The sequence below is a fragment of the Rhinopithecus roxellana genome, chromosome 11, assembly GCF_007565055.1.
Source record: "Rhinopithecus roxellana isolate Shanxi Qingling chromosome 11, ASM756505v1, whole genome shotgun sequence".
Classification (NCBI taxonomy): Eukaryota; Metazoa; Chordata; class Mammalia; order Primates; family Cercopithecidae; genus Rhinopithecus; species Rhinopithecus roxellana.
In genome coordinates, this window is record NC_044559.1 from 64379267 (window position 1) to 64403537 (window position 24271).

Consider the following 24271-nt stretch of genomic DNA (forward strand, 5'->3'; position numbering starts at 1 on the left):
ATTCTCCTGTCTCAGCCTCCCGGGTAGCTGGGACTACAGGCGCCGCCACCTCGGCCACCTCGCCCGGCTAGTTTTTTGTATTTTTTAGTAGAGACGGGGTTTCACCGTGTTAGCCAGGATGGTCTCGATCTCCTGACCTCGTGATCCGCCCGTCTCGGCCTCCCAAAGTGCTGGGATTACAGGCTTGAGCCACCGCGCCCGGCCAACTTCCACCTTTTCTATGCTTCTAAGTCACTTGTAACCTACATATGTTAAAATCTGTCAGCATTTTGCAATCCCTCCTTTTTATTTTTATTGTTTGGATGTTATTGTACACTCTTCTTTTCCTCATTTATGTTTATAAAGTAGTATTTATTGTATGTGTATTTTTTCTAAATATCAAGGTAATCTGTAGCTCCTCCCACCTTTTGAAATTCTCTTGTCTCAGCTTTTATGATCTATTATGTACTACTTACCACCTTTCTCTCAGAGTGAGTCTCAGCTACTCTGGCAGCTTTCCTGATTAAGATGTCATCATCTTTTTTTTATTTATTTTCTCCGTTAGAGAGAAAATGCTCCTATGATTTTAGTTGCGTATGAGACATTTCTCTACAAACAGACAACAAACAAAACTATGTCTTTAACTTTTAAGGCTTTCCCTGCCTTCTAGATTTCTATTTATTTACGGAGTGCCTTTCACTTACCTGTCTTTAATATTGAATTATTAAACAATGGAGATCTAATACATATAACATAAAATTTACCTTTTAAAGGTATACAGTGTAGTGGGCTTTAGTACTTTCTATTCACAAAATTGTACAACCATCACCACTATCTAATTACTGTATGTTTATAGTAACATAAAGTGACAAAAATGTTCACTTTTTTTGTGAACAAAAGTGACTTTTTTTGTCACTTCAAAAAGAAACCCTGTACCTATCAGCCATCATACCCCATTTACCTCTTCCCTCCAGCTCCTATCAGCCTCGAATCTACTTTCTGTCTGTATGAATTTGCCTATTATGGACATTTCATGTTAAGTCAGTTCATACAATATATGGCCTTTTGTGTTTGACTCTTTTACTTAGAATAATGTTTCCAAGTTTCATCCATATTGTGTATGTATCAGTACTTTATTCCTTGCTATGGCTGAATAATATTCCACATTTTATGTATCAGTTGATAGACATTTGGGTTGTTTCCACTTTTGGCTTTTATGAACATTTATATGCAAGTTTTTGGGTAAACATATTTTTAATTTTCTTGGGGATGGTAAGCAAGTGCTGAATGTGCAGCACTTGATTGCTTGTTCATTTAGTAGTCATTTATTTCACTATGATTGCTCATAGCTTTCCTTAGATAATATCTTTAGATAGCTATGATGAGATATCTATCTCAGACTTCTTTACTTTGCTTTATTTTCCATTTTATCAGTTGTTTATTTTGGGGTTCTTTCCTGAAATAAAATGTAAATTACTGGAGTCAATGGCTGATTAAATAATTATCTTTTTGCCTTTACTGCTGTAGTTTGCTAGCTTTCAAATAATAGTTGACTAGCCATTAGTGAGGTTATCATTGGTGTTCTGGAAATTTTTTAATTGATAACTAGATTTGTAAATTATTTTTCTAGTCCTCTGTTTAGAGTCAAAAATGCAAAGTGTAAGAGGGAGGGGATTATTTGAATAAAATTATAATTAATTGTGTAATATGAATATATTTGAAAATCATGCTTTTTGAAAAAAAGATTTATATGATAATATGAAGGTGACTTTAATACTAGGAATTCAGTTTTACTAGCATACCTGAAAGCCTGCATCAATGGAAAAATACTAAAAACTGCTCATACAGTTTTCTCTTACTGTTTAGTTTGTTTTACCTTTGCTTTATGTGCACTTTGAGGGAGCCATCTTTGGGTATTTGTGTTACTAAAAGCAGCCTGAGAGTGAGCTATGCATTTATAACTTTTATCACCTCTGACATCAGTAATAGTTGCTAAGAGTTCTCTGAAATGAGCCCTGCTACTGTGTGCCATCACCAGAGGCGACAAACTGATCTTCCCTCTTTATCTGTTTCCTCAGACAGGGTTAATATAGAGTTACTTACAAGTAATTGCTGTAGTCATTCTTCAAGGGCCAGAAACACTTTTAGGAAGGCTGTTAATACTAGCTTTTCAAAAGCTATTTCTGAGGAGCTGGTTTTAAATAAAAATTTAAGATAGAAATAAATGTTTGAATATTTTTCTAGAAAAAGTAACTACTTGAGATTAAAAAAATAGTTCAAATTGGGATTGAGCTTTTTTAGTTTTAGCAGGTAAAGGTTTTAGTTTGGTTGGAGAATATTAACACTGAAAATAAATATTTTGCCAAATAATGTTTTTTCCCCCTAAATCCTAAGATTTATGTTTATAGTAATAGTTATATTGGAATAGTTTAATTGTATTAGAAATTGTTAAGTTTACCTGAAAAAACTTTTTTCCATTCATCCACTCTTGCAGTCATCCAAGCATCCATTTTTACACCAAATATATATTTAGTATGTCATATATAACAGTACTGTTGAGACATTGAGGATATAGCAATGAATAAGACAAAGTTTCTGCCTATATGGAACTAATATTCTATTACAGTTAATAAAAATGTATTTTAATTTTAGAAGAACTTAAGAAAAATTGGATATTTAGAGGCTATTAATTTCTAAAAGTGTTCTCCCCCAATTTTTAGATCTAAATATTAAAGAGAAAATAATTGAAGACATGCGAATGACACTAGAAGAACAGGAACAAACTCAGGTAGAACAAGATCAAGTGCTTGAGGCTAAATTAGAGGAAGTTGAAAGGCTGGCCACAGGTAAAACAAGATTGCATACATTTCTCTAAATACACTTTTTCATTAAAAAAAAATTTTCCTAGATTGCTTCCCTTGTTAAAGTAGTATGTATTTACAGCGATTCATAATGGAAAAGTATTTGGTGTTTTTTGAATGTCCTATTACTTGTCATTTTCCACTGTGATGAAAATTGTTTCAGTAAAATTATATGCAGTAAAGAAGGAGTAAGGACAGTCCTATGATAACTTACGAATTATAAATTGCAAGTTATGGATGATAACTTGCAATGTTCCCTAGATGTTGAGAGTACGCTTTGAACTGAGTTTCGCCTTTGTCGGGCTTTTAGCATTATCTTGTATGTTGATCTCAATAAATACTTTGATTTCATTGCTTTCAGAATACCATCAGAGTTTTTCTAGAGTATATGGAAAAATAGAACATTTACAAATAAAAAAGTTATGTGTGATTTTTGTAGAAAGGGCAAGAAATTTAGAATTAAGAAATTGTCTATGCCATTTTATATATAACCTTGACAGGGTACTTGTGCATACTCAGCCTAATTTTCCTCATCTGTAAAATGTGGTTGATGATGATAATGCCATATATACTGTTGCACATAAAATCATCTGACTTGAAGATTCATATTGTACATTATTCTTGTCAAGATCAGATGAGATGAAAAAATGTAATAGTACTTTGTAAACCCTAAAACTCTTTTATAACTGTATTTTGGTGAATGAAATTGTGATGAAGATGAGGACAGTGAGTCTATGTGACTTCATACTTTTCTAGCCACTTTCATGGACATGGGAAACTTTTTTCTTGAGAACTGCATGAAGTTTTCTATATAATAAGGTTGACAATGAATTTATTATACTATACTGTGAATACTATTCATTGGATTCCTGAGAAGTCCCTGTAGTTCCTCTTCACTAAGAATTTAGTAAGAACTCCTAAAAGTTAAACTGTAGGATAGCCTCAGTTCCATCTTGGTCTGTGTTCTTTATCTGGGCTCTACTGATTTGTGTCTGCAGCCCATGTCAAGTGTATCTCTACATGGTATAACTTTTGCATATGCTTTAAAACATAATTTTATGTCTTCAAATCAGAATTGGAAAAATGGAAGGAAAAGTGCAATGATTTGGAAACCAAAAACAGTCAAAGGTCAAATAAAGAACATGAGGACAACACAGATGTGCTTGGAAAGCTCAGTAATCTTCAAGATGAGTTACAGGTATGACTTTATATATGTTTTTATGTTTGTATGTATCTGTCTTTATTATATTTCTAATAAGAGGAGAATTCAGTATTTTATATTTTGTAATTAACTTAGATATGGGTGAAATAATACCTGGCAAATGTTAATATGTAAATATAACTTTTCAGGGCACATTGAAATGATATGAGGAAGAAATTCCAAGATACAACCTATTAAGTGCCAGTGAAATATAGTGATTGGGTCCTCAGTTTTATATTTTACATGTATAATTCTCAGACCACTGCTTCCAATGTCCTTGTGCCCATTTTTCTACTCCTTAAACTTCTTACTCATCAAATACTGCTGTGGAGAAAATGACCATCAGGAGAATTATTTTGATTACTGTAAATCTCTTCAAAGTTTAATTATTAAATTGGAATAGAACTGTATATCTGAACACTGACATACATATAAACTATACTATATAGAAGATATTCTATTGTGTGTGTTTTTTTTTTCTTGTTCAGCTTTAACATACAACATATGGGGGAAACTTTTTTTCATAGGATGTACCAAATACTGTTGTATTTTGTACATTTTATGAGAAGTGGCATTCATAACAGAAGCTGTGGGATTGAAGGAAACATTAATAATGGTTTTGGGAGATTGGCTGCATCTAATTTTTTTTTAAATTCTGGCTGTACATTAATCATATGCTGAAAACAAATACAAAAAACTACTTTTTTGTTACATATTATATATTCTAAAATTTACCCTTTTCGTTGTGAAATTCCAAAAGCAGTTAGAACAAAATAAATATTATGAAAAAAGTGTATCAACCATATTGGGAATGTTTGCATTCAAAAGTATTTGTGTATTTTGCATTGTTCTAAGATGATATAATCACATTAGTGTAGATTATAAACTTTGTAATCCTGGAATGGACTGCCATACTTTGTAATACAGTGATTTTAGAAATTTTCTTTCTCTTTTTTTTTTTTTTTTTTGAGATGGAATCTTGCTCTGTCGCCAGGCTGGAGTGCAGTGGGCGATCTCGGCTCACTGCAGCCTCTGCCTCCTGGGTTCCAACGATTCTCCTGCCTCAGCCTCCTGAGTTGCTGGGACTACAGGCGCCTGCCACCATGCCCGGCTAATTATTTTGTATTTTAGTAGAGACGGTGTTTCACCATGTTGGCCGTGATGGTCTTGATCTCCTGACCTCGTGATCCGCCCACCTCCACCTCCCAAACTGCTGGGATTACGGGCATGAGTCACCGCACCCAGCCTAGAAGTTTTTTAAGTGGTATTACTGTTTTTATTTCAAATTAAGTTCTACTTGGGTTTTTTATATATAATATTAAATGCCTCTGAACCCAAAGAATCTGTGGTACCAGTTTGAAAATTACTGATCAGCAGTATTCTCTGTCCAGCTCTTCTGGATGTTCTTTTAATAAATACCTTGTTGCACAAGTTATTTTTTATTTGGCATCTCGTAGGCCCAGGAATATTTTATTTTTAAAACCATCCAGTTAGAAATGACCACCATAAACAAAGCCTTTTTTATTGCTTTGGCATTTAGGAAGATTTGAGTCAGTTTAACTGTTTCAGAAATTTGAATTGTTTATTTTTTCTTAAGGTCACTGATAAAAGTATTTAAATGGACTTCATACCAAAATAAACTTGTAAAGGAAATGTGTTTAGGAAAGCAAACCAGTTACTATTATTATTTTTAAATAATCTGAAACTTTGATCTTGTCATTATTTAAAGTAAAACATTTAAAGTTTTTATAGAGGTGAAAAGTAATGGATTGTATGAAAATGTCATAGAAGCATGTATTGACTACTTTGTAGGCATATGATAATAACTTATACCATTTATATATATAGGAGTCTGAACAGAAATATAATGCTGATAGAAAGAAATGGTTAGAAGAAAAAATGATGCTTATCACTCAAGCGAAAGAAGCAGAGAATATACGGAATAAAGAGATGAAAAAATATGCTGAAGACAGGGAGCGTTTTTTAAAGCAACAGAATGAAGTGGTTAGTAACAATTGTATCTTTGATGTATTTCACTTGCTTTCCTTGGTGTGTTAAATGTATTTCTGGAATTACCAGTTTCTACATGGTTTTCTGTTTTTGGTTTTTTAAAGGCAGGTTATCATATTTATAAGATAACTTTTCTGTTCCAGTTTATCTTGACATTCACTAATGTTCTTGTTTTAACTTGTTTCAGTTGATTTAGCATGTTGAGAGAATACCTTATTGCTTCTTACTGTCTAGATACTGAAGTTAAAAATCTCTTCCTTTTGACCGTTATGGAGTAGTCCCTATTTTAAAACTTTTTGCATTTTGAACTGTAGATTGTAATATTGTGTACATTTTATCACATAAAGTCACCTAAATAGTTTCTAAAAGACTGTATATATAGTAGAAATGACCTTCAGTTGTAAAATAACCTATAGTTTACCAGCTGTAGCTCTTGTAATGATTCTGTCTTAGCCTGTTCTTTTTTTCTAATTGGCACTTAGTCTGTTTGACATGCAATGTTGGCAATCAGAAAAAAGAAGCTAAACGTTATTGTTAATCCGAGGAAAGCTATTGAGCAACAAATATTTTAAAATGAAAAACTAGTGTCTGTAAAAATAGTAACTTGGCAGTATCATATTGTCATCTGTTGGCATTTCCTTTTTTTGTGACTGCATTTGACTAAAGACAGTTAAACTTTCCTATAAAAACTGGAAGATTTTCCTTCCTTCCTTCCTTCCTTCCTTCCTTCCTTCCTTCCTTCCTTCCTTCCTTCCTTCCTTCCTTCCTTCCTTCCTTCCTTCCTTCCTCCCTCCCTCCCTCCCTCCCTCCCTTCCTCCCTCCTTCCCTTCCTTCCTTTCCTTCCTCTCCCCTCCCTCCCCTTTCCTTTTTTCTTTCCTTCTTCCTTTCCTTCTTCCTTTTCTTCATCCTTTCCTTCTCCTCATCCTTCTCTTTTTCCTTCTCCCTTTTCCTCTCCCTTTCCTTCTCCCTTCCCTTGCTTTCTCCTTTCCCTTCCCCATCCCCATCCCCTTCCCTTTCCCTTTCCCATTTCCCTTTCCCTTTCCCTTTTCTTTCTTCTTTTAAAGAGACAAGGTCTTGCTCATCACCCAGGCTGGAATGCAGTGGTGCAGTCATGGCTCACTGCTGCCTCAAACTTCAGGGCAAAAGCAATCTTCTACCTTAGCCTCCCAAGTAACTGGGACTAGTAACTGGGACTACAGGCACATGCCACCACACCTAGGTACATTTTTTATTTTTTGTAGGGACAGAGACTTGCTGTGTTGCCCAGGCTGGTCTCAAACTCCTGGTCTCAAGCAGTCCTCCTGCCTCACCTTCCCAAAGTATTGGGATTATGGGTGTGAGCCACTATGCATCATACCTGGCCTGGAATGTTAGTTTTCAATAAGGTAAGGACGGTTTTTCCACTTTTTTTCCTCCCTAGCTTTAAAGCTGCTTTTAACATTGAATATTGAACAGAGTTGGCCAGTTTTTATTAAAATGAGATGGTTGTGAGCTAAACTTTCCAGCACACTTGCTAAACTCCAGACCATACATGTATTGTACTCCAGAAATCAAGCCCTTGGTTGAAGTATGTGTCCTTTCTGAAGCTAGAGAGTCTACCATTGAATGCTCTGTCCTCATAAATTTGCTCCCATAAAAAAGTTTACTTTTTTATTTTGAAATCATTTTCTTTACAGAAAAATTACAGAAGTAGCACATAGAATTCCTGTATACCTATCACCGAACCTTCCTGACCCAGTAGTAAGAGGCAATAAGTAAAATCAAAACAGAAGGCTGTCATAGTTGTTCCAGTTCCAAACCAGTGGTTTCTCTGGTAGCAATGCCAGCAAATAATCTCACTTTGAATTTTTAAGGCTAGGGAAAACTAGTTTACTCTTTTCTTTCATATGTTTCTTTATAATCATACTTAGGTTGTTTATGTGTCTGCCATATTTAGGAAACACGTTTTTGATGTAATGTTAATTTTTGATGTAAAAGTAACATGGAAAGCAAATAGAACATAGTTCAATGAGTTATTGTAAAGCCAGTACCCACTTAACTAATACCTATTTCAAGAAGTAGAACACTGCTCCACCCCAGAAGCTCCTTCATCTGCCTCTTTTCCAGTGGTAATAACTAATCTGTTCTTCAGTGTTACACTTCAGTTTTGTCTGTTTTTGGGTTTTATGTAAATTGAAATATATGAATACATTTGATTGTGCCTGACTTCTTTTCATTCACTATTTTATGTTTGTGAGAATCATCCATCCATGATTCCATGCATGTATCTGGAGTTAGTCCACTTTCATTGCAGAATATTTAAGTGTATGAATAAACCACTGCTAATTCATTTTAATGTTGAAGATATTTGGATTGTTTTCTGGTTTTGGCTGTTATGAGTAAATTTTCCTATAAACATTTTTATACATTTATTTTGGTGCATATTTACATGTATCTCTGTTGTATATATATATACAAGACAATTGCTAGATGATGGGGTATATGTATGTGAAATTCTAGTAGAATGCTGCACTGATTTTCAAAGCAGTTGTACCCATTTATACCTCAACTACTGTTGCAGTAGCTATATAGTCCCAGCAAGGTATATTGTCAGTTTTTAAAATGGTTTTAATTTGCTTTTCCCTAATTACCAATGAAGTTGAAGATTGTTTCATTTGTTTATTGGCTGTGTTTATACAAGTTCCCTTACCTGTTTCTCTGTTGGATTGTCTAGCTTCTTCTTATTTGTAGGAATTCTTTATAGTTTTCAGGATAGAAGCCCTTTTTGTAATGTATTGCAAGTACCTTCTTTCTATCTCTAGTTTGCTTTTTCTTTCTTACTGCCTTTTTGTGAGTAGGAGTTCTCATAAATTATTATTGTAGATATTGTAGATATTACAATTATTGTAGATAATTTTATAGTACTGTAGGTAATTGTCCTAACATTTTTCTTTATGAAGCCCAAGGACTTGAAGATGGTGTGTTATATTATTTCCTGAAAGCTTTGAAGTTTTATCTTTCATATTTAGATATTAGAATTGATTTTTATGCTGGTGTGAGATAGTGGTCAAAGCTCTTGATGTTTGTTTTAATGTGAATTACCACCAATTGATGTGGAAATATTTATTGAAAAGACTGTTTCTTTCTCACTGTTCTGCCACTTTTGTCATAAATCAATTGCCCACGGGTTAATTTTGTATGTAATGTAAGATTAGGGTTGGGTTTTTTTTTTTTTTTTTTTTTCATTTGGCTATTCAGTTGTTCCAGCACCGTTTATTGGGAAGATTGTCCTTCCTTTCATTGAAGTTTTTGCCACTTTTTTAGGTCAGTTGACCGTACATTTGTAGATTGTCTCTTCTGTCCCATTGATTTCTCTATCTGTCTTTACACACTGACTTGATTAATGTGCCAACTTGAAATTATAGATAATTGCTCTCGTTTTGTTCTTCATTTTCAAAATAATTTTGAGTATTCTAGATGATTTGCATTTCCATATAATTTTTAAGAGTCACCTTTTCCATTTCCACACACATTCACACATACCAGAATTTTGATTAAAAGTGCATTAACTCTATAGATCTATTTGGAGGAGACATCTTAGCAATATTGAGTATTTTGATCCTTGAACACAGACCAATCTCTCCATTTATTTAGGTGTTCTTTAATCTCTTTCAGCAATATTTTATGGTTTTTCATATTTAGGTTTTACACATTTTCTTTATCGGTATTTCATGATTTTTGAACCAATTGTAAATGGTCTTGTTTTCTATTTTCATTTTTCTATTGTTTGTTGCTATTACTGTAATTTTACCCACTAATTTTCCAAATATTGGCAGAAATGTTGATACTAGTTTGAAAGCTATACCTATAATTGTATTGAAAGAAGTTACCAGTAAACTGATTTTTGGAATGAGATGGAATATGGATAAAAATAACATGGACATTTATAAAATGATATGTATTTTGTTTTATAATTAAATATTTTATCTAGACTAATTTGTTATGTAATCTTGTTTGCAGCTATATTTATGGTGTTACATGTAATAATTTCTAAACATTCTTAGATTCATAATATATCAAGGTTGATTTTAATATTTTCTTTATTTCTTGATTAGGAAATACTGACAGCCCAGCTGACAGAGAAAGATAGTGACCTTCAAAAGTGGCGAGAAGAACGAGATCAACTGGTTGCAGCTTTAGAAATACAGCTAAAAGCCCTGATATCCAGTAATGTACAGAAAGATAATGAAATTGAACAACTAAAAAGGATGATATCAGAGACTTCTAAAATAGTCAGTAGTCTTTTTTGCTATGCCTTTTTAATTGAACATAGTAATTACTTAATTGACTAACTCTTAAAGGATAAAAAAGTGTAAGTCTTAATAGACCAAAAAGGAATCAGAGTATTTAAAATGTGGAGATTTTTCATGATTGTGAGTTTTGAAATTTATCATTGAGATTGATTTGTCAGTCAATGACTGAGATGTAGCATTTTCTCCAATATTTTGGTTATATCTCTCAGGTAGAGTAATTAGAAAATGAACAATTTATGGGTTTAGTCCCTAATCTACCTTTAAAATATGGATATGTGATTCAACATGAACTCTTGGTGATTTGAATACTTGGACCCATCCTTAACTTTATTTTATAAAAGTACAAATTATTTTGAAAGTAAGCCTAAGGGTAGAGAGACATGAGTCATTCAGCTGTTACTTTTATATTACCTTGGAACTGGAAATCCTGAAAGAGGAGAGAATTGCCTTTTAGAGATAGTAAATAGTAAATAGAATCTGGGTATATCTGAAGCTAGTCTTTCTGGAGTAAATAATCTGTACTTAAAAATATGCTGCTCTAAAGCCTTCAGACAATAGGAAAAATATGTATGTGTGTGTCACATCAAAAGACTATGTAAGAGAGATTACTTGCTTTAAAAAGAGGTAGTATTGTGTTGTTTAATAATATAGACTAGAAATTCAGAAAAACTAGGTATCAACTCCTGTCGCTGTGGTTTTGGGACGTTTGAGAAAAATTACTTATAATTTCTGATCTTTATCTAAAACAGATAATAGTGTTTTCCTAACAGAGTTGTGAAATTAATGAAGATTGTAAAACAAGTAGCACAGTTCTTACTCCAGTAGAAATCAATACATGCTACTTTCCCTTTTATGAATTCAGTAGAGTCTTTCTTATTTGGCAGTAATGGGGAGGTGACATAAGAGGTTTACTTGACTTGATTTTGATGGCTGTGATAAGGAGGTCTGTGTACAGTTTATTAAATTTTAAAATGTAATCTGATATTTCTTTATAAATTACCTAAGTAGAGTTTAGAAATAGAACTTTATGACTGAGAAAATGGGATGAAGAATGTGCTGCAAGAAAAGGTTTAGCTTTCCTTATGGTCTTTTATACTCTAATGCTATAGTTGCATTCCTGGGAAGCCTCTAGTTTTTCAAAATTGTGTTATCAAAAGCAACTGTTGGGATACTGAGCAATTCTTACTCAGTACACACCTTGACCATGCCATTTAACGTGTGTGGTTCTCTATTTCCTCATCTGGAAAGTAGCAATAATGATTCTTGCCAGACCTACCTGCAGAGTTACAATGAAAGTAAAGCAAGAGAATGTGTGCAGAACACTTGGAAGTTGCAAGCAGTCTTTCAGATTTCTCCTTAGATCAGAGTCAATAAACTGGAAAGTGACCCAGCCTTTCCTGAGTCTCTGAGGATGAAAGAGAAGTAGGAAGGCTAGATGGTCATTAAAGATGTCTTTACTTATTTCCACTGTTTAGTTTCACACAAATCTTGATTTTATATTCTTTATGTGAAGTGTTTTCAGTATATTTTCAGGTTACATTGCCCTGTTGCTTTAATATTGCCTTACTTTAGGAAACACAAATCATGGATATCAAGCCCAGACGTATTAGTTCAGCAGATCCTGACAAACTTCAAACTGAACCTCAATCGACAAGTTCTGAAATTTCCAGAAATAAAGTAGAGGTGGGTATTTGGCAACACAGTCCACTTATTGATTCTCTTTATCCACTATTACTAAATAGCACTTGCAAGTGTAATATAATCAGTTGCTGAAGATACTTTACTGCACAATTAGCTTTATGCGCTCTGGGTTGTGTGAAAGAAACTAGAGGCTTTTGAGGAGAGGTGAAATTCTTTTGGGAGATCATAACCCCAAATGATGTTAATCTCATCTTAAAAGCAGTAGATCTGTTAATATAAACAAACTTGATGGTTGGAAATAGGAAATCCTACGAAAGAGAAAATAGGGATAATTTGCTGTCATAAAAGGTTGCTTTAATAAGCATTGTGTTAAATAGTATTTTTTGGAATTGTATCCGTTTAATAGCTTTGTCACCAGTCTTCAGTAACAACTCATGAGTTTCCTTAATTGTTTTGGGCTTAGGGTTCTGTGAATAACTTTGGATAATATAGAGATTCTGAGGTTGGATATGAAATAGATAAAAATTCTATGTTACTTTAAAATTTTTGAAGATAAAATTACTTTTTAAATTTCTTTTTAAAACACATTTATTGGGAGCATTCAGAGTTGGGAACCTTTTTAAGCACTGAGGATACAAACATCAATAAGACATGATTGTCATCCTCAAGGAGTGTAAGGTAGATACATAAGTGACTGACTTGTTTGATTTTACTTATGGGCAAAGTGTTATAGTAGAATATAAAATGAGTACTATAAGTAACACTGAGGAAGATGAAATGAATTTTGCCTGAGTGGTTGTGGAAGTGGATTAAAGAAGGTGATGCCATATTGTATCTTATGAATAGAAGCTTATTAAGCAGACAATGGGAAGAAAAAGTCTTAAAAAAAAAAAAAAGAAAAGAAATGGGGTTTCACTGTGTTTCTCTGGCAGCTGGACTTGAACTCCCGGGCTTAAACAGTCCTCCTGCCTCAGCCTCCTGAGTAGCTGGGACTACAGGCATGTGCCACCATGGCCAACTAAGAAGGACATTTTAATCTGGGAAAATAACATGAGCCATTCATTTTGTCTTGGTTTTTCCTCGACAGTTATTAGTAGTTTCAAATAATTAGCACTGACCTTGGGGACTAATACAAATCATAAATTTCAGAGAAAAGTTTGAAATTGATCCATAAACAAGGCTTAATTCTTGATTACATGTACAAACACATATAAAGGAACATTTCTTTCTCCATAAATGTATGTATGTTGTCCTAATTTCCTGGTTCCAATTTTCTAATTCCAGCAGTTATTGTATATTCCACAGTTTGGGGAATCATATTGTTAGGCTATTTTGTATTGTTCTTGCCTTCATGTAATCGATATGCTTAACCAGGCTGAAAGTCCAAAATGATTAATTCACTTAACTGGTAGTTGATTCTGGGACTTCCCCTGGACTTAATTTGTGGCCTCTCCCTGTGGATTGGACTTCTCATGGCATGGCAACTGGTCTCAGATGGGGCATTTTGAGGGAGAGTGTCCTGAAAGTGTTCTAAGAGGACAGGACAGAAGTTGTAATGCTTCTTATGTTTGAGCCTTAGATGACCATAATGTTATTTCTACCACATCCTATTGGCTATAAGGCCCAAATTCAAATAGAGGGGAATGAGAGACTCCGTCTCTCAATGGGAAGAGTAGCAAAGTATTTGCAGCCTACTTTAATATAACCAGGCTGTTTGTCAAAAATCCCAGCCTCCTCCCTTGGCTATTTCTGATTTACTGGGTTTGTGGTAGGGTCCAGGAGTCTTATAAACGAATTCTGTAAGTAATTCTTATGATCATACAAGTTTGGGAAATACCGATCTCTTAAGTTGCCCCTAATTTTAACATACCATGTGTGAGCCTGAAGAAGGTAGATGATTACTCAATCTTTCTGTCTTGCTGTGACCTAGCACACTTTTTGTCTTTCTTGATGCATTGTCTTGAATAGGCATTTGAGAGAACTAATTCTTTGTGGTTTATAAATGTATACTCTACAAATAAAATTTTTCCTTTTAAATCCTGTTGTAGGATGGATCTGTAGTCCTTGACTCTTGTGAAGTGTCAACAGAAAATGATCAAAGCACTCGATTTCCAAAACCTGAATTAGAGATTCAGTTTACACCTTTACAGCCAAACAAAATGGCAGTGAAACACCCTGGTTGTACCACACCAGTGACAGTTAAGATTCCCAAGGCTCGGAAGAGGAAGAGTAATGAAATGGAGGAGGTAAATACTTAACTGATGAGTATATTTAACAAACAAATCTTATTATAAAGCTGTTACAGTATAGAGTTAAACTCTGCTATATTGCCCTCCTGTTCATAGGCACTGCTGTTAGAGACCAAAATCACAATTTATGCTATATTTTATACCCTTTAAGGGTATCACTATGAGCCAGGCATGGTGACTCATGCCTGTAATCCCAGCACTTTGGGAGGCTGGGGCTGGCGGATCACTTGAGGTCACGAATTCAAGACCAGCCTGATCAACATGGTGAAACCCCATCTCTACTAAAAATACAAAAATTAGGCAGGAGTGGTGGTACACACCTGTAATCTCAGCTACTCAGGAGGCTGAGGCAGGAGAACAACTTGAACCCAGGAAGTGGAGGTTGCAATGAGGTGAGATGGCACCACTGCACTCCAGCCTGGGTGACAGAGCAAGACTCTGTCTCAGAAAAATAAAGAATATTACTGTGGTTTAATGGTCTTCAGATAAAAAGCTATGTATATTAAAAGATATAGCTTATCCCTTGCTTCAGTTGAACTATAATACATCAAATGATGGTAGATTTTACTGGAGAGCCATTTCAGTATACCAGTCCTGTTCATACTTAGTCACTTTCCCTGTAATGGAAAAGAAAAGGGGGTTATTTAGAAATCAGAGAAACTGAAATGGCTAACTTGCTTGAGTATAATCTTTGTCATTTAACTAAAATCTTTAGTCTCTATGGTCATAGCAAGTTTTAAAAGAGAAATCCTTTTTTCATCAGCCAATGTTAAAATTTGGGCCTCTATGTAGTGGTAGGCTAAAAGCTATTAACCTCTTAAGCTGCAGTTTCTTGGTTGAAGGGTTGCCAAACTTACCGTGTCCTAGTTGTGGAGATTTGGCAAGTCAGATAAGGTTTCTGATCCTGTTTTCTCCTTTTCGAAACACTGGATTAATGTGTTTAAAATGCTTATTAGCTTTTGCTCTGCAAGTGGCAGATACATAATAAATAGTAATATTTATTTTTAAAGTAACTTGTTTTAAGCTTAAAACTAATTGCAAACTCTCTAGCAAAATATTTTTTCTTCAACTTTCTTTTACTTCTTTAAAGAGTATATTTTCAAGCTGGTGGAAGAGCAGAAATAGTATTAACCGTACTCCTGAGGCTGGCTGGCTGGTAATATTTTTGCTGAGTGAATATTGTTTAGCACAGTTTTTCTGCTACACATGTAACACCTTGAGAGATTGTTTTGTGGAGTCTTACTAGTTAACTTTTGTTTCATATATTTAATTTTTAAAAATACCATTAAAACACTGAGTTTCATCATCTAGTTGGCTTTTTCTTGATCCATTTTTTTTCAACGAAGAAGGAAACACCGAGTGTAGTTCTCAAGAATGTTAAAATATAAATATTTTATTAATTTTACTATTGGCATATATCCTTCATGTCTGTTTCAGAAAAGATTTACAGATTGTTGTAAATACATCATGTAGAAACTTTAAATTTTTTAATTGATTTTGCTACATCCTCACTGCTGTAATAAACTAAGTATATGGGCCCCCATGAAAATCATTTATGCAATGCTATTTTCTTTTTTTCTTCCACATACTATTATTATTATTATTATTATTAAGTTCTGTGGTATGTGTGCAGAATGAAAAGTTTTGTTACATAGGTATACACATGCTATGGTGGTTTGCTGCACCCATCAACCTGTCACCTACACTAGGTGTTTCTCCTAATGCTATCCCTCTCCTAGCCCCCCGCCCCTGGACAGGCTATATTCTAATCCAGTGAAGACTCCAAAGAGCTCCTTACTGACCTCTATGTGTGGAGGTAGCCTCATGGCCTCTTTTCACTTGCATCCCGTGATTACCATCTGTCTTTTCCCTGTCGTGGCATCTGCTTCTTATGACCCTTGTAACTTCTGCTTTGTAACTCGAATTCTGAGGTTCAGTCATGATCTTTTCTCTGCTTCTCTTCTTGCCCCCTTTATCCCCTTTTGTCTTTGGTTCAACTAGAATTTGCAGCAGTTCATTGGTTCAACTAGAATTTGCAGCAGTTCAAGTCAGTGAGTATATCTGTAAAGGCTTTGTCCTATGTGAGGTTATTTGGGGAAAAGAAGAGTAAGATGCTATACCCATGTTGTAGAGAAGAAAGATAATATTTTAAAAGTTTTCACATTTTACGTGTGGTTATATGAAGTTTTGTTTTTATTTTATTTTTGATATTGTCAGATGTCAATGAGAGAACTTAGACATAGATGCTTATATTATTTGGGAGTTAGGCAATAGGTAGGTATATTGCTATGCTGTATTTTAAACCTCAATTTCAAATAAAAGATATTATTCCTTTCATGTTTTTCATTTAGCTTATGTAATTTCATTACTTGTGATATATGTGAAAAATTCACACCTTCAATCAGGGTTTCTCAACTCCAGCACAGTTGACATTTTGGGCTGTATACCTCTTTGTTTTAAGGGCTATCCCATGCATTATAGGGATATTTAACAGCATTCCTGGCTTCTGCCCACTCGTGGCCAATAATGTCCCCTTCTGCCTGGCAAAGACAACCAAAAATAACTTCAGACATTGCCATTGTCCTCTGAATTCAAAATTGCCCTCGGTTAAGAGTCACTGTTTTAAGTGATAATATAGCTTTTTACATATTTTCTTTTTTGAATCTAAAGAAAGAAAATATTATCAAGAAATTAACCGGTGCTAAAATTCATTATTTTTAGGACTTGGTGAAATGTGAAAATAAGAAGAATGCTACACCCAGAACTAATTTGAAATTTCCTGTTTCAGATGATAGAAATTCTTCTGTCAAAAAGGAACAAAAGGTGTGTCTTTTAATTTGTCCAAAATTATAGCAATTATCCAGAAATCCAATTGTGTTCCATTATAACTCATTTATCTTCTCTTTCCTATACGTCTAATTCAGTTGAGATATAACCTTTAGCATTTGGCCAGTAGCAGCTACTTTATGTGTTTACTTCTGACTTTAACAGTCTGCCTGAAAAACTCTTTTTGCCGTTGTCTGACCCTTTTATCCCTATCCTTATATACTAAATCTCAAGTTTCCTACCTGAGAATTCATAACCTGTCTCTGGCCTCTTTAGTTCAGCTATGGCTATAACTATTTCCTTCTAACACTTCTCATCAACAATAACAAAAAATGTTTGTTTATTAGGTTCCCACACATCCATCATCTAAGAAAACATATTCTTTACGGAGTCAGGCATCCATAATTGGTGTAAACCTGGCCACTAAGAAAAAAGAAGGAACACTACAGAAGTTTGGAGACTTCTTACAACATTCTCCCTCAATTCTTCAGTCAAAAGGTTTGCAGAAAATTAATGTAATGACCTTTTTTTTGTTAGATGTAGGGTACATTTTAATACCTAATTGATATATAAACTCAACAACTGTTCAGTGAATATTATACTTCAAATAGGCATTGTCCTGTACTAGGTAGTGTGGGAAGAAACATGTAAAAGGATGATAGATCTAGGTGTTCACTATGTAGTAGAGGAGAAAGGCAATATTTAAGTAACTGATCCAGAGCATGCTACTTAATATAGTAATAGGGGTACAAACAAAGGTATGATAGTATTGGAGGGAAAAGAGCTACTCTGACTGGGGGGCTTTGGGAAGATTTTTATGGGAGAGATGGGATTTACCCTGTGTATTGAAATGTGGGCAGGATTACACTCTCTAGGGTGTCCAAAGGTGAGAATACAGTCATGGGTTCTTAGTTTCTGTTTTTGATTGGGCCAGGAAATCCCCTTCCTCATCCCTGTTTTCTGCTTATCACTAGAGGCAGAAACTAAAAACCATGGCTTCAGGCTGCTAAAAGCCTAAAACAAAACAAAATAGAACAAAAACAACAAAATATGGTGGGTTGGACAAGTTTGCCAGTATTAGTATTATGGTATATATCCTTCTAGTGTTTTTTTCTATGCATATGTAAACACTATTTATGTATAATATGTCAAAAACACATATTTTCATAAATACCTATTGAGTTTAGCTGCAAAACAGTACGCTTAGTGCTTTTTTTCTTGATAATATAATGTGGACATATTGATACCTGTGTATAAAGATACATACACGTGTGTGTGTGCACATATGCAGAAGGAATAGTTTTAACACAGGTGGAGTATCAGAAAAATGTAGGAAATGTTAATGCAATTATAGGCAGCAGTATGCATCTGGCATGTAGAATGTGGAAGGACTATCTTAGGGGTGAGATGGAGGAGTGGGTTTTTGTGAGGTTACCTGAGTGACAGCAATAGGATGAATTAGAGACCAGAGTGAGGAGTATAGGGAGGTAAAGGAACTAGAAGCAGGGGGCAGTTAAATTGAACCAAATAGGTTGTGTGAGAATACTTTTTGTGAAAACTTACCACAGACGTTTCCAAACTTTGTTGGTTCACAGTGCCCTTAATGTCTCAGTAATTAATTTCCATTTTGCCTCTGCACCCAAAGAACCACTAGCAGTCTCATGCATTAGAACTTAAGACCAAACAACCACTGAAAATTCAGCTTCTGAAAATTCAGATTGCAAAGATAATGTCATAATCAAAAGAAATGTAATTCAGTATCATTTTGAAACTGAACTACCTTGGGCTATTGAGCATCATTGTTTTCCCTGAAGATTGAAAATATCCTGAGGTGCTTCTATAGGTTTGCTGCAGCATGCCTTAGTACACAGTTTGGGAACTTCTGACCTTTCAGACCCATTTGTATATTTACATACATTTAAAAAATACATACATTTAAAAAATGTGTTTGTATAAACAGATAAAATATCTGGAGGGACAAACAACAAACTGTTAAATGTCTAAATTTGGAGAGGAGGGACGTCTTTTCTTTAGAGTCCTTTAGGCTTATTGATTACTACTTTTATATTAAAAAGCAATGTATTTTCAAGGAGAGGCAGGTAGCTATAATAAGTACATAATCAGGTAAGGGTAACAATTCTCTTACTTCATTGACTTGGTTCCTTAACAGCTTCCCTACCAATGCACTTGACATACTTTTTTTTTTCCCCGTTTTTCTTTTTGTTTTTACTTATTTCTAGAAATATAAGATATCCATATTTTGGACTGTAACTGTAATACATATTTGTTGTTTGGGGTCACTTGGAAATATAGGGAGAAAAGAAAAAATGGAGATTAGTTCTTAAAATTCTGCTGCTCCTTGTAACCACTGTTAATCCATCACTTAGTATCACTGGTCTCCCAGCTTGCCCCTCTTGTCATCTCCCATCCATTCATACATGACAGAATGTTCTCTTCAAAGTGCAGATTGAATTATGTTACTCCTCTGATCCTTCAATGATTTCTCATTCTTCTGAATGACCCGATTTCTGACTCTCTCCAGTCTATCTCTTATTCTACGGTTTGATAACTAGCCAGGTTCAATCCTGCTAGCTTCTGACAGTTCCTATAATTTGCCAGCTTCTTTCTTACCTTCATATCATTGATTTCTTTCTCTTTTTCCAGTGCTTTCTTTTATCTGGAACACACTCTGGCTTTTCTCATAGCTGCCCTCTTACACTTGAGCCCTCTTAGCTGATGCAACTTTATTAGGGAGACACCTTCCTTCATCAGCCTTTCACTACACCTCATCCCCAGCATCACTTAATCTTTATTGTTCATTCCTATTTTTTGTCTTAGCACTTTTTAAACTATAATTCTTTGCTTTCATATCTTTTACACTAGAATATAATCTGCACAAGGACAAAATGTCTAGTTCATACTGTCAGCTCTTAGTACAGTGGCTAGCACATAGTAGTGATGAGTTTGGCTCTAGGCCAACATATATATGAGTTTTAAACATTTCTGGTTTTTTTTAGGCTGTACCATAGGCAATTACAAAGACTTACCTGACAAGCCTCCCTTTCCACACCAGACTTGATGCACAGACAGTGCATTATAATCTCTTAAGGGAGTTATAGTCAAGGATCCAGCCCCCGCCCCGAAGCTAGTCATGCTCTTACTCATATTTGCATATTTAGCCTGAGTGCCTCCATGCAGAGCCTCTTTATTGAGGCCTTTGGTAGAGGCCTTCTTGTGGAGGGGAATGGGAGGGGGAACCTTGAAGACACTTTTCTCTACTGTAACTCGGTACTTTTTCACGTATAGCTCCCTCCAACCTCCAGCCCTGAAGTCTATAAAACTGCAGGAGCCTTTTGTTTGGGGCTGCCTGGGTGGTAAAATGATCACCACTTCTATGCTGATCTGTATTATTCTGTGGGGGACTATAGAAGAGGGTGGGTAGGAGCTGGTGCTTTCTCAGGTTTAGCCTCTTGCATATACTGTTGAAATAAGTGGTTAAAAAGCTGGGTTGTTAATTTCATTTTGGTTTGTTGTCTTAATTGGTTCCTCTGATCCCTGGACTCAGCTCTCTCAAGCCCAATAACAAGTAATCTCTCAGTTTAGTCTATTTCCTTAAATGTTTTTTCTATTTAAAAAAATATATATTTGATACCACATGTGTGTGAATTTCTATCCAGGAATTTTCCCAGATGGAAATATATTTTCTATTAAAATAATAAAAAGCAATGTACATACATATTAAGGAATTTTTAAATTCCTATTCTACTTCCTAAAAGCAATCAGCTGTTAACACTTTGGTTTCTGTCCGCTTGCATGTGGACTCCAAGTAAAGGGTTTACGAAGTCTTTTCACGCAGTACTCATTGTGCATAACTTTATGCATGAGCATTGAAGTAGATCATCTGCCACCTTATTTTTAATACTGCATGATCCAGTATGTGTATATCCTGCTTTTTTGCTTAACATAGCATAAACATTTTCCAAGTCATTAAAGATGCCTGAGATTTTTTACTACATCGAACATTAATCAAATGATACTTTATTTGCTTTCTTTTTTGCTGTTGATCATTATTTCATGTTTTTTTGACATTTACTTTTTTTCTTTGTGATTTGTCTATTCATGCCCTTTCACCATATATGTATTGCAGTGTTTTTAGTTTGTGTATGTTCATTCTTTGTTAAGGATTTCAAACCATCTTTATTAAGGATTTCAAACCACCTTTGCAGTTAGAAAATTATTTCAGGAACTAATTGACATTTTTATTTTATAGCAAAGAAGATAATTGAAACAATGAGCTCTTCAAAGCTCTCAAATGTAGAAGCAAGTAAAGAAAATGTGTCTCAACCAAAACGAGTCAAACGGAAATTATACACAACTGAAATTTCATCTCCTATTGATATATCAGGCCAAGTGGTAAGCTAGCATTTTCGTTTTCATAAATGTAAAACTGTTCATGTTCTTTTTAATTTTTTATAGTGGTTTGAATTTCAGTTCTTTAGATTTCTGAAAACACATGCTTTAAAGGTCATGCTTTTAGTCTCACATGTGTTAAGTTTATACTAATTAAATATAAATACTGTGTTAATGTATACAAGTGTCATGTATTTGCATTTGAAAATGCATCAGAGGAATTTATTTCCAATAATAGAATTGTCATCATTTAACTTATTTGCCTCCAAAATCTTTTTTTCTTTTTCTTTTTCTTTTTTAAATCACAAGAGTTGTGCAAATCTGGGTCCAAGTGTTCCTGGTAAAAATATAAAATTGACATTCAGCCATTTCCTCCCACCTTTCCCCTAAGCCTTTGAGGATCTATTAGGAAGAGACTGTAGCTATCATCCTGACTGTATGACTCATTCTTCTGATTCAGAACAGTATGTCCTGCCACAGGGAAAGCTCAAATTTTCTGTCATGCTTGCATTTGCTTAGTGGATGCAAGTGAAGGTAAAAAAGCAATTAAAAGAAATAAAAAAAAATTAAAAGGAAGTGGCCAAGAAAAATCAGGAGAAACCTTTTTTGCAACAACAGCTTTCAGATATGAGATTGTTTGAATGCAAGATGTAAAGAGTTAGGGTAAAGTAGGGCATGGTGTTGTAAGTATCATTCTGTCAGTCATTTTTGAGCTTCTGTTTGATTAGTACATAATTTCTTCCCTTGGCTGAAAATTGTTTTCTTAGTTACTATGTAATGTGCTTTCTACTTTCTAAGTTATACATTTGTTGCCATGAAAGATGATTTCTTAAAAACTATTTGAGGCACTTGTCTCCAAATATTTTAGTAATTATTTTAAGCTATATCTGCCTTGAATTCAATAGAGTCTAGGTTATTTTACTTCTAGAATTTGATAGTGTTGAATCTTTTACAAAGTCTATTTTTTAAAGAAATTTTTATAGAAGATGGTATATCTGTAGTCTAAGTAAAAAAGTTCTTCAATGTATCATTCGTTTCTGTTATTAAGCACATGAACATGTCTTATTCATTATAAATGAGCTTTGATTTTTATTTTCACTTACAAGCTTTGAAAAACTATGGAATTTTTAATTTCAGATTTTAATGGACCAGAAAATGAAGGAGAGTGATCACCAGATTATCAAACGACGACTGCGAACAAAAACAGCCAAATAAATCACTTATGGAAATGTTTAATATGAATTTTATAGTCATAATCATTGGAACTTGCATCCTGACTTTGTAAAGATAATTGTATATATTATGCATTAAATCACTCTGCATATAGATTTGCTGTTTTATACATAGTATAATTTTAATTCAATAAATAAGTCAAAATTTGTGTATTTTTATAAGACTTTTTTGTAATAGCTTCTTTCAAACTGTATTTCCCTGTTATCTCAGGCATTGTATCAGTGAAGAGCCTAGGAAAGAGGCTGTTAGTCTCCTGTATTTTGCTATACAGGATGTAATAGGTCAGATATTTGGTTTACTTATATTTAACAATGTCTTATGAATTGTTTTTTACTTTATCTGTTATACAACTGGTTTTACATACCTGTTTAGATTATAGCTAGGATTTGGAGAGTAAGTGTGTACAAATCACAAAACACGTATATACATTACTTAGAAAAGATCTCAAGTCTTTAATTAGAATGTCTCACTTCTTTTGTAAAAATTTTGTGGGTACATAGTACATGTATATATTTACGGGGTTCATGAGATGCTTTGACACAGGCATGGAATGTGACATACATACATCATGGAGAATGAGGTATCCATCCCCTCAAGCATTTTTCCTTCAAATTACAAATAATCTAATTACATTCTTTAAATCATTTAAAAATATACAAGTAAGTTATTATTGATTATAGTCACCCTATTGTGCTGTCAAATAGGAGATCATACTCATTCTTTTTATTTCATTTGTTTTTGTACACATTAACCATCCCCACCTTCCCCTGCAACCCTCAGTACCCTTACCAGACACTGGTAACCATTCTTCTACTCTGTATGTCCATAAGGTCAATTGATTTTATTTTTAGATCCCATAAATAAATGAGAACATGCAGTCTTTGTCTTTCTGTGCCTGGCTTATTAACATAATAAGCTCCAGTTCCATCCATGTTATTGCAAATGACAGGATTTCATTCTTTTTTTATGGCTGAATGTTTGTGTCCCACATTTTTTTATCCAGTCATCTGTTGATAGACACTTAGGTTGCTTCCAAGTCTTAGCTATGGTAAACAGTGCTGTAACAAACATAGGAGTGCAGATATCTCTTCTGTTTCCTTTCTTTTGGGTACATACCCAGCAGTGGGATTGCTGGACCATATGGTAGCTCAATTTTTAGTTTTTTGAGGAAGCTCCAAACTGTTTTTCATAGTGGTTTTACTAATTTACATTCCTACCAACAGTATACAAGTTTTCCCTTTTCTCTATATCCTCATCAGCATTTGTTATTGCCTATCTTTTGGATATAAGTCATTTTAACTGGGGTGAGATGATATCTCATTGTAGTTTTGATTTGCATTCCTCTGATGATCTGTAATGTTGATCACCTTTTCATATGCCTATTTGCCATTTTTATGTCTTCTTTTGAGAAATGTGTATTTAAATCTTTTGCCTTTTTTTTTTTTTTGGTCAGTTTATTAGATGTTTTCCTATAGAGTTGTTTGAACGCCTTACATATTCTGGTTATTAATCCCTCGTTAGAGGGATAGTTTGCAAATGTTTTCTCTCATTTTGTGAGTTGTTTCTTCA

The 24271-nt window shown here is 34.2% G+C and overlaps 1 protein-coding gene across 4 annotated transcripts in view; it reads left to right on the plus strand.

Moving 5' to 3' along the window:
- KIF20B (kinesin family member 20B) overlaps positions 1 to 23588 on the plus strand; it is a 70983-nt gene extending 47395 nt beyond the window's left edge. For 2 of the 4 annotated variants that reach the window (XM_030941347.1, XM_030941346.1), the window contains exons 24-33: positions 2700 to 2825; positions 3914 to 4038; positions 5890 to 6045; positions 10146 to 10322; positions 11916 to 12026; positions 14033 to 14230; positions 16955 to 17056; positions 17407 to 17557; positions 21330 to 21472; positions 22607 to 23573. In XM_030941347.1, coding sequence (XP_030797207.1) covers positions 2700 to 2825; positions 3914 to 4038; positions 5890 to 6045; positions 10146 to 10322; positions 11916 to 12026; positions 14033 to 14230; positions 16955 to 17056; positions 17407 to 17557; positions 21330 to 21472; positions 22607 to 22684 — 1367 coding nt within the window. In that variant the 3' untranslated portion in view covers positions 22685 to 23573. Of the gene's footprint in view, positions 1 to 2699; positions 2826 to 3913; positions 4039 to 5889; positions 6046 to 10145; positions 10323 to 11915; positions 12027 to 14032; positions 14231 to 16954; positions 17057 to 17406; positions 17558 to 21329; positions 21473 to 22606 lie in introns of all 4 variants that reach the window. The other 2 variants (XM_010380452.2, XM_030941348.1) reach the window with 2 other exon arrangements.
- The last annotated feature ends 683 nt before the right edge of the window (positions 23589 to 24271 follow it).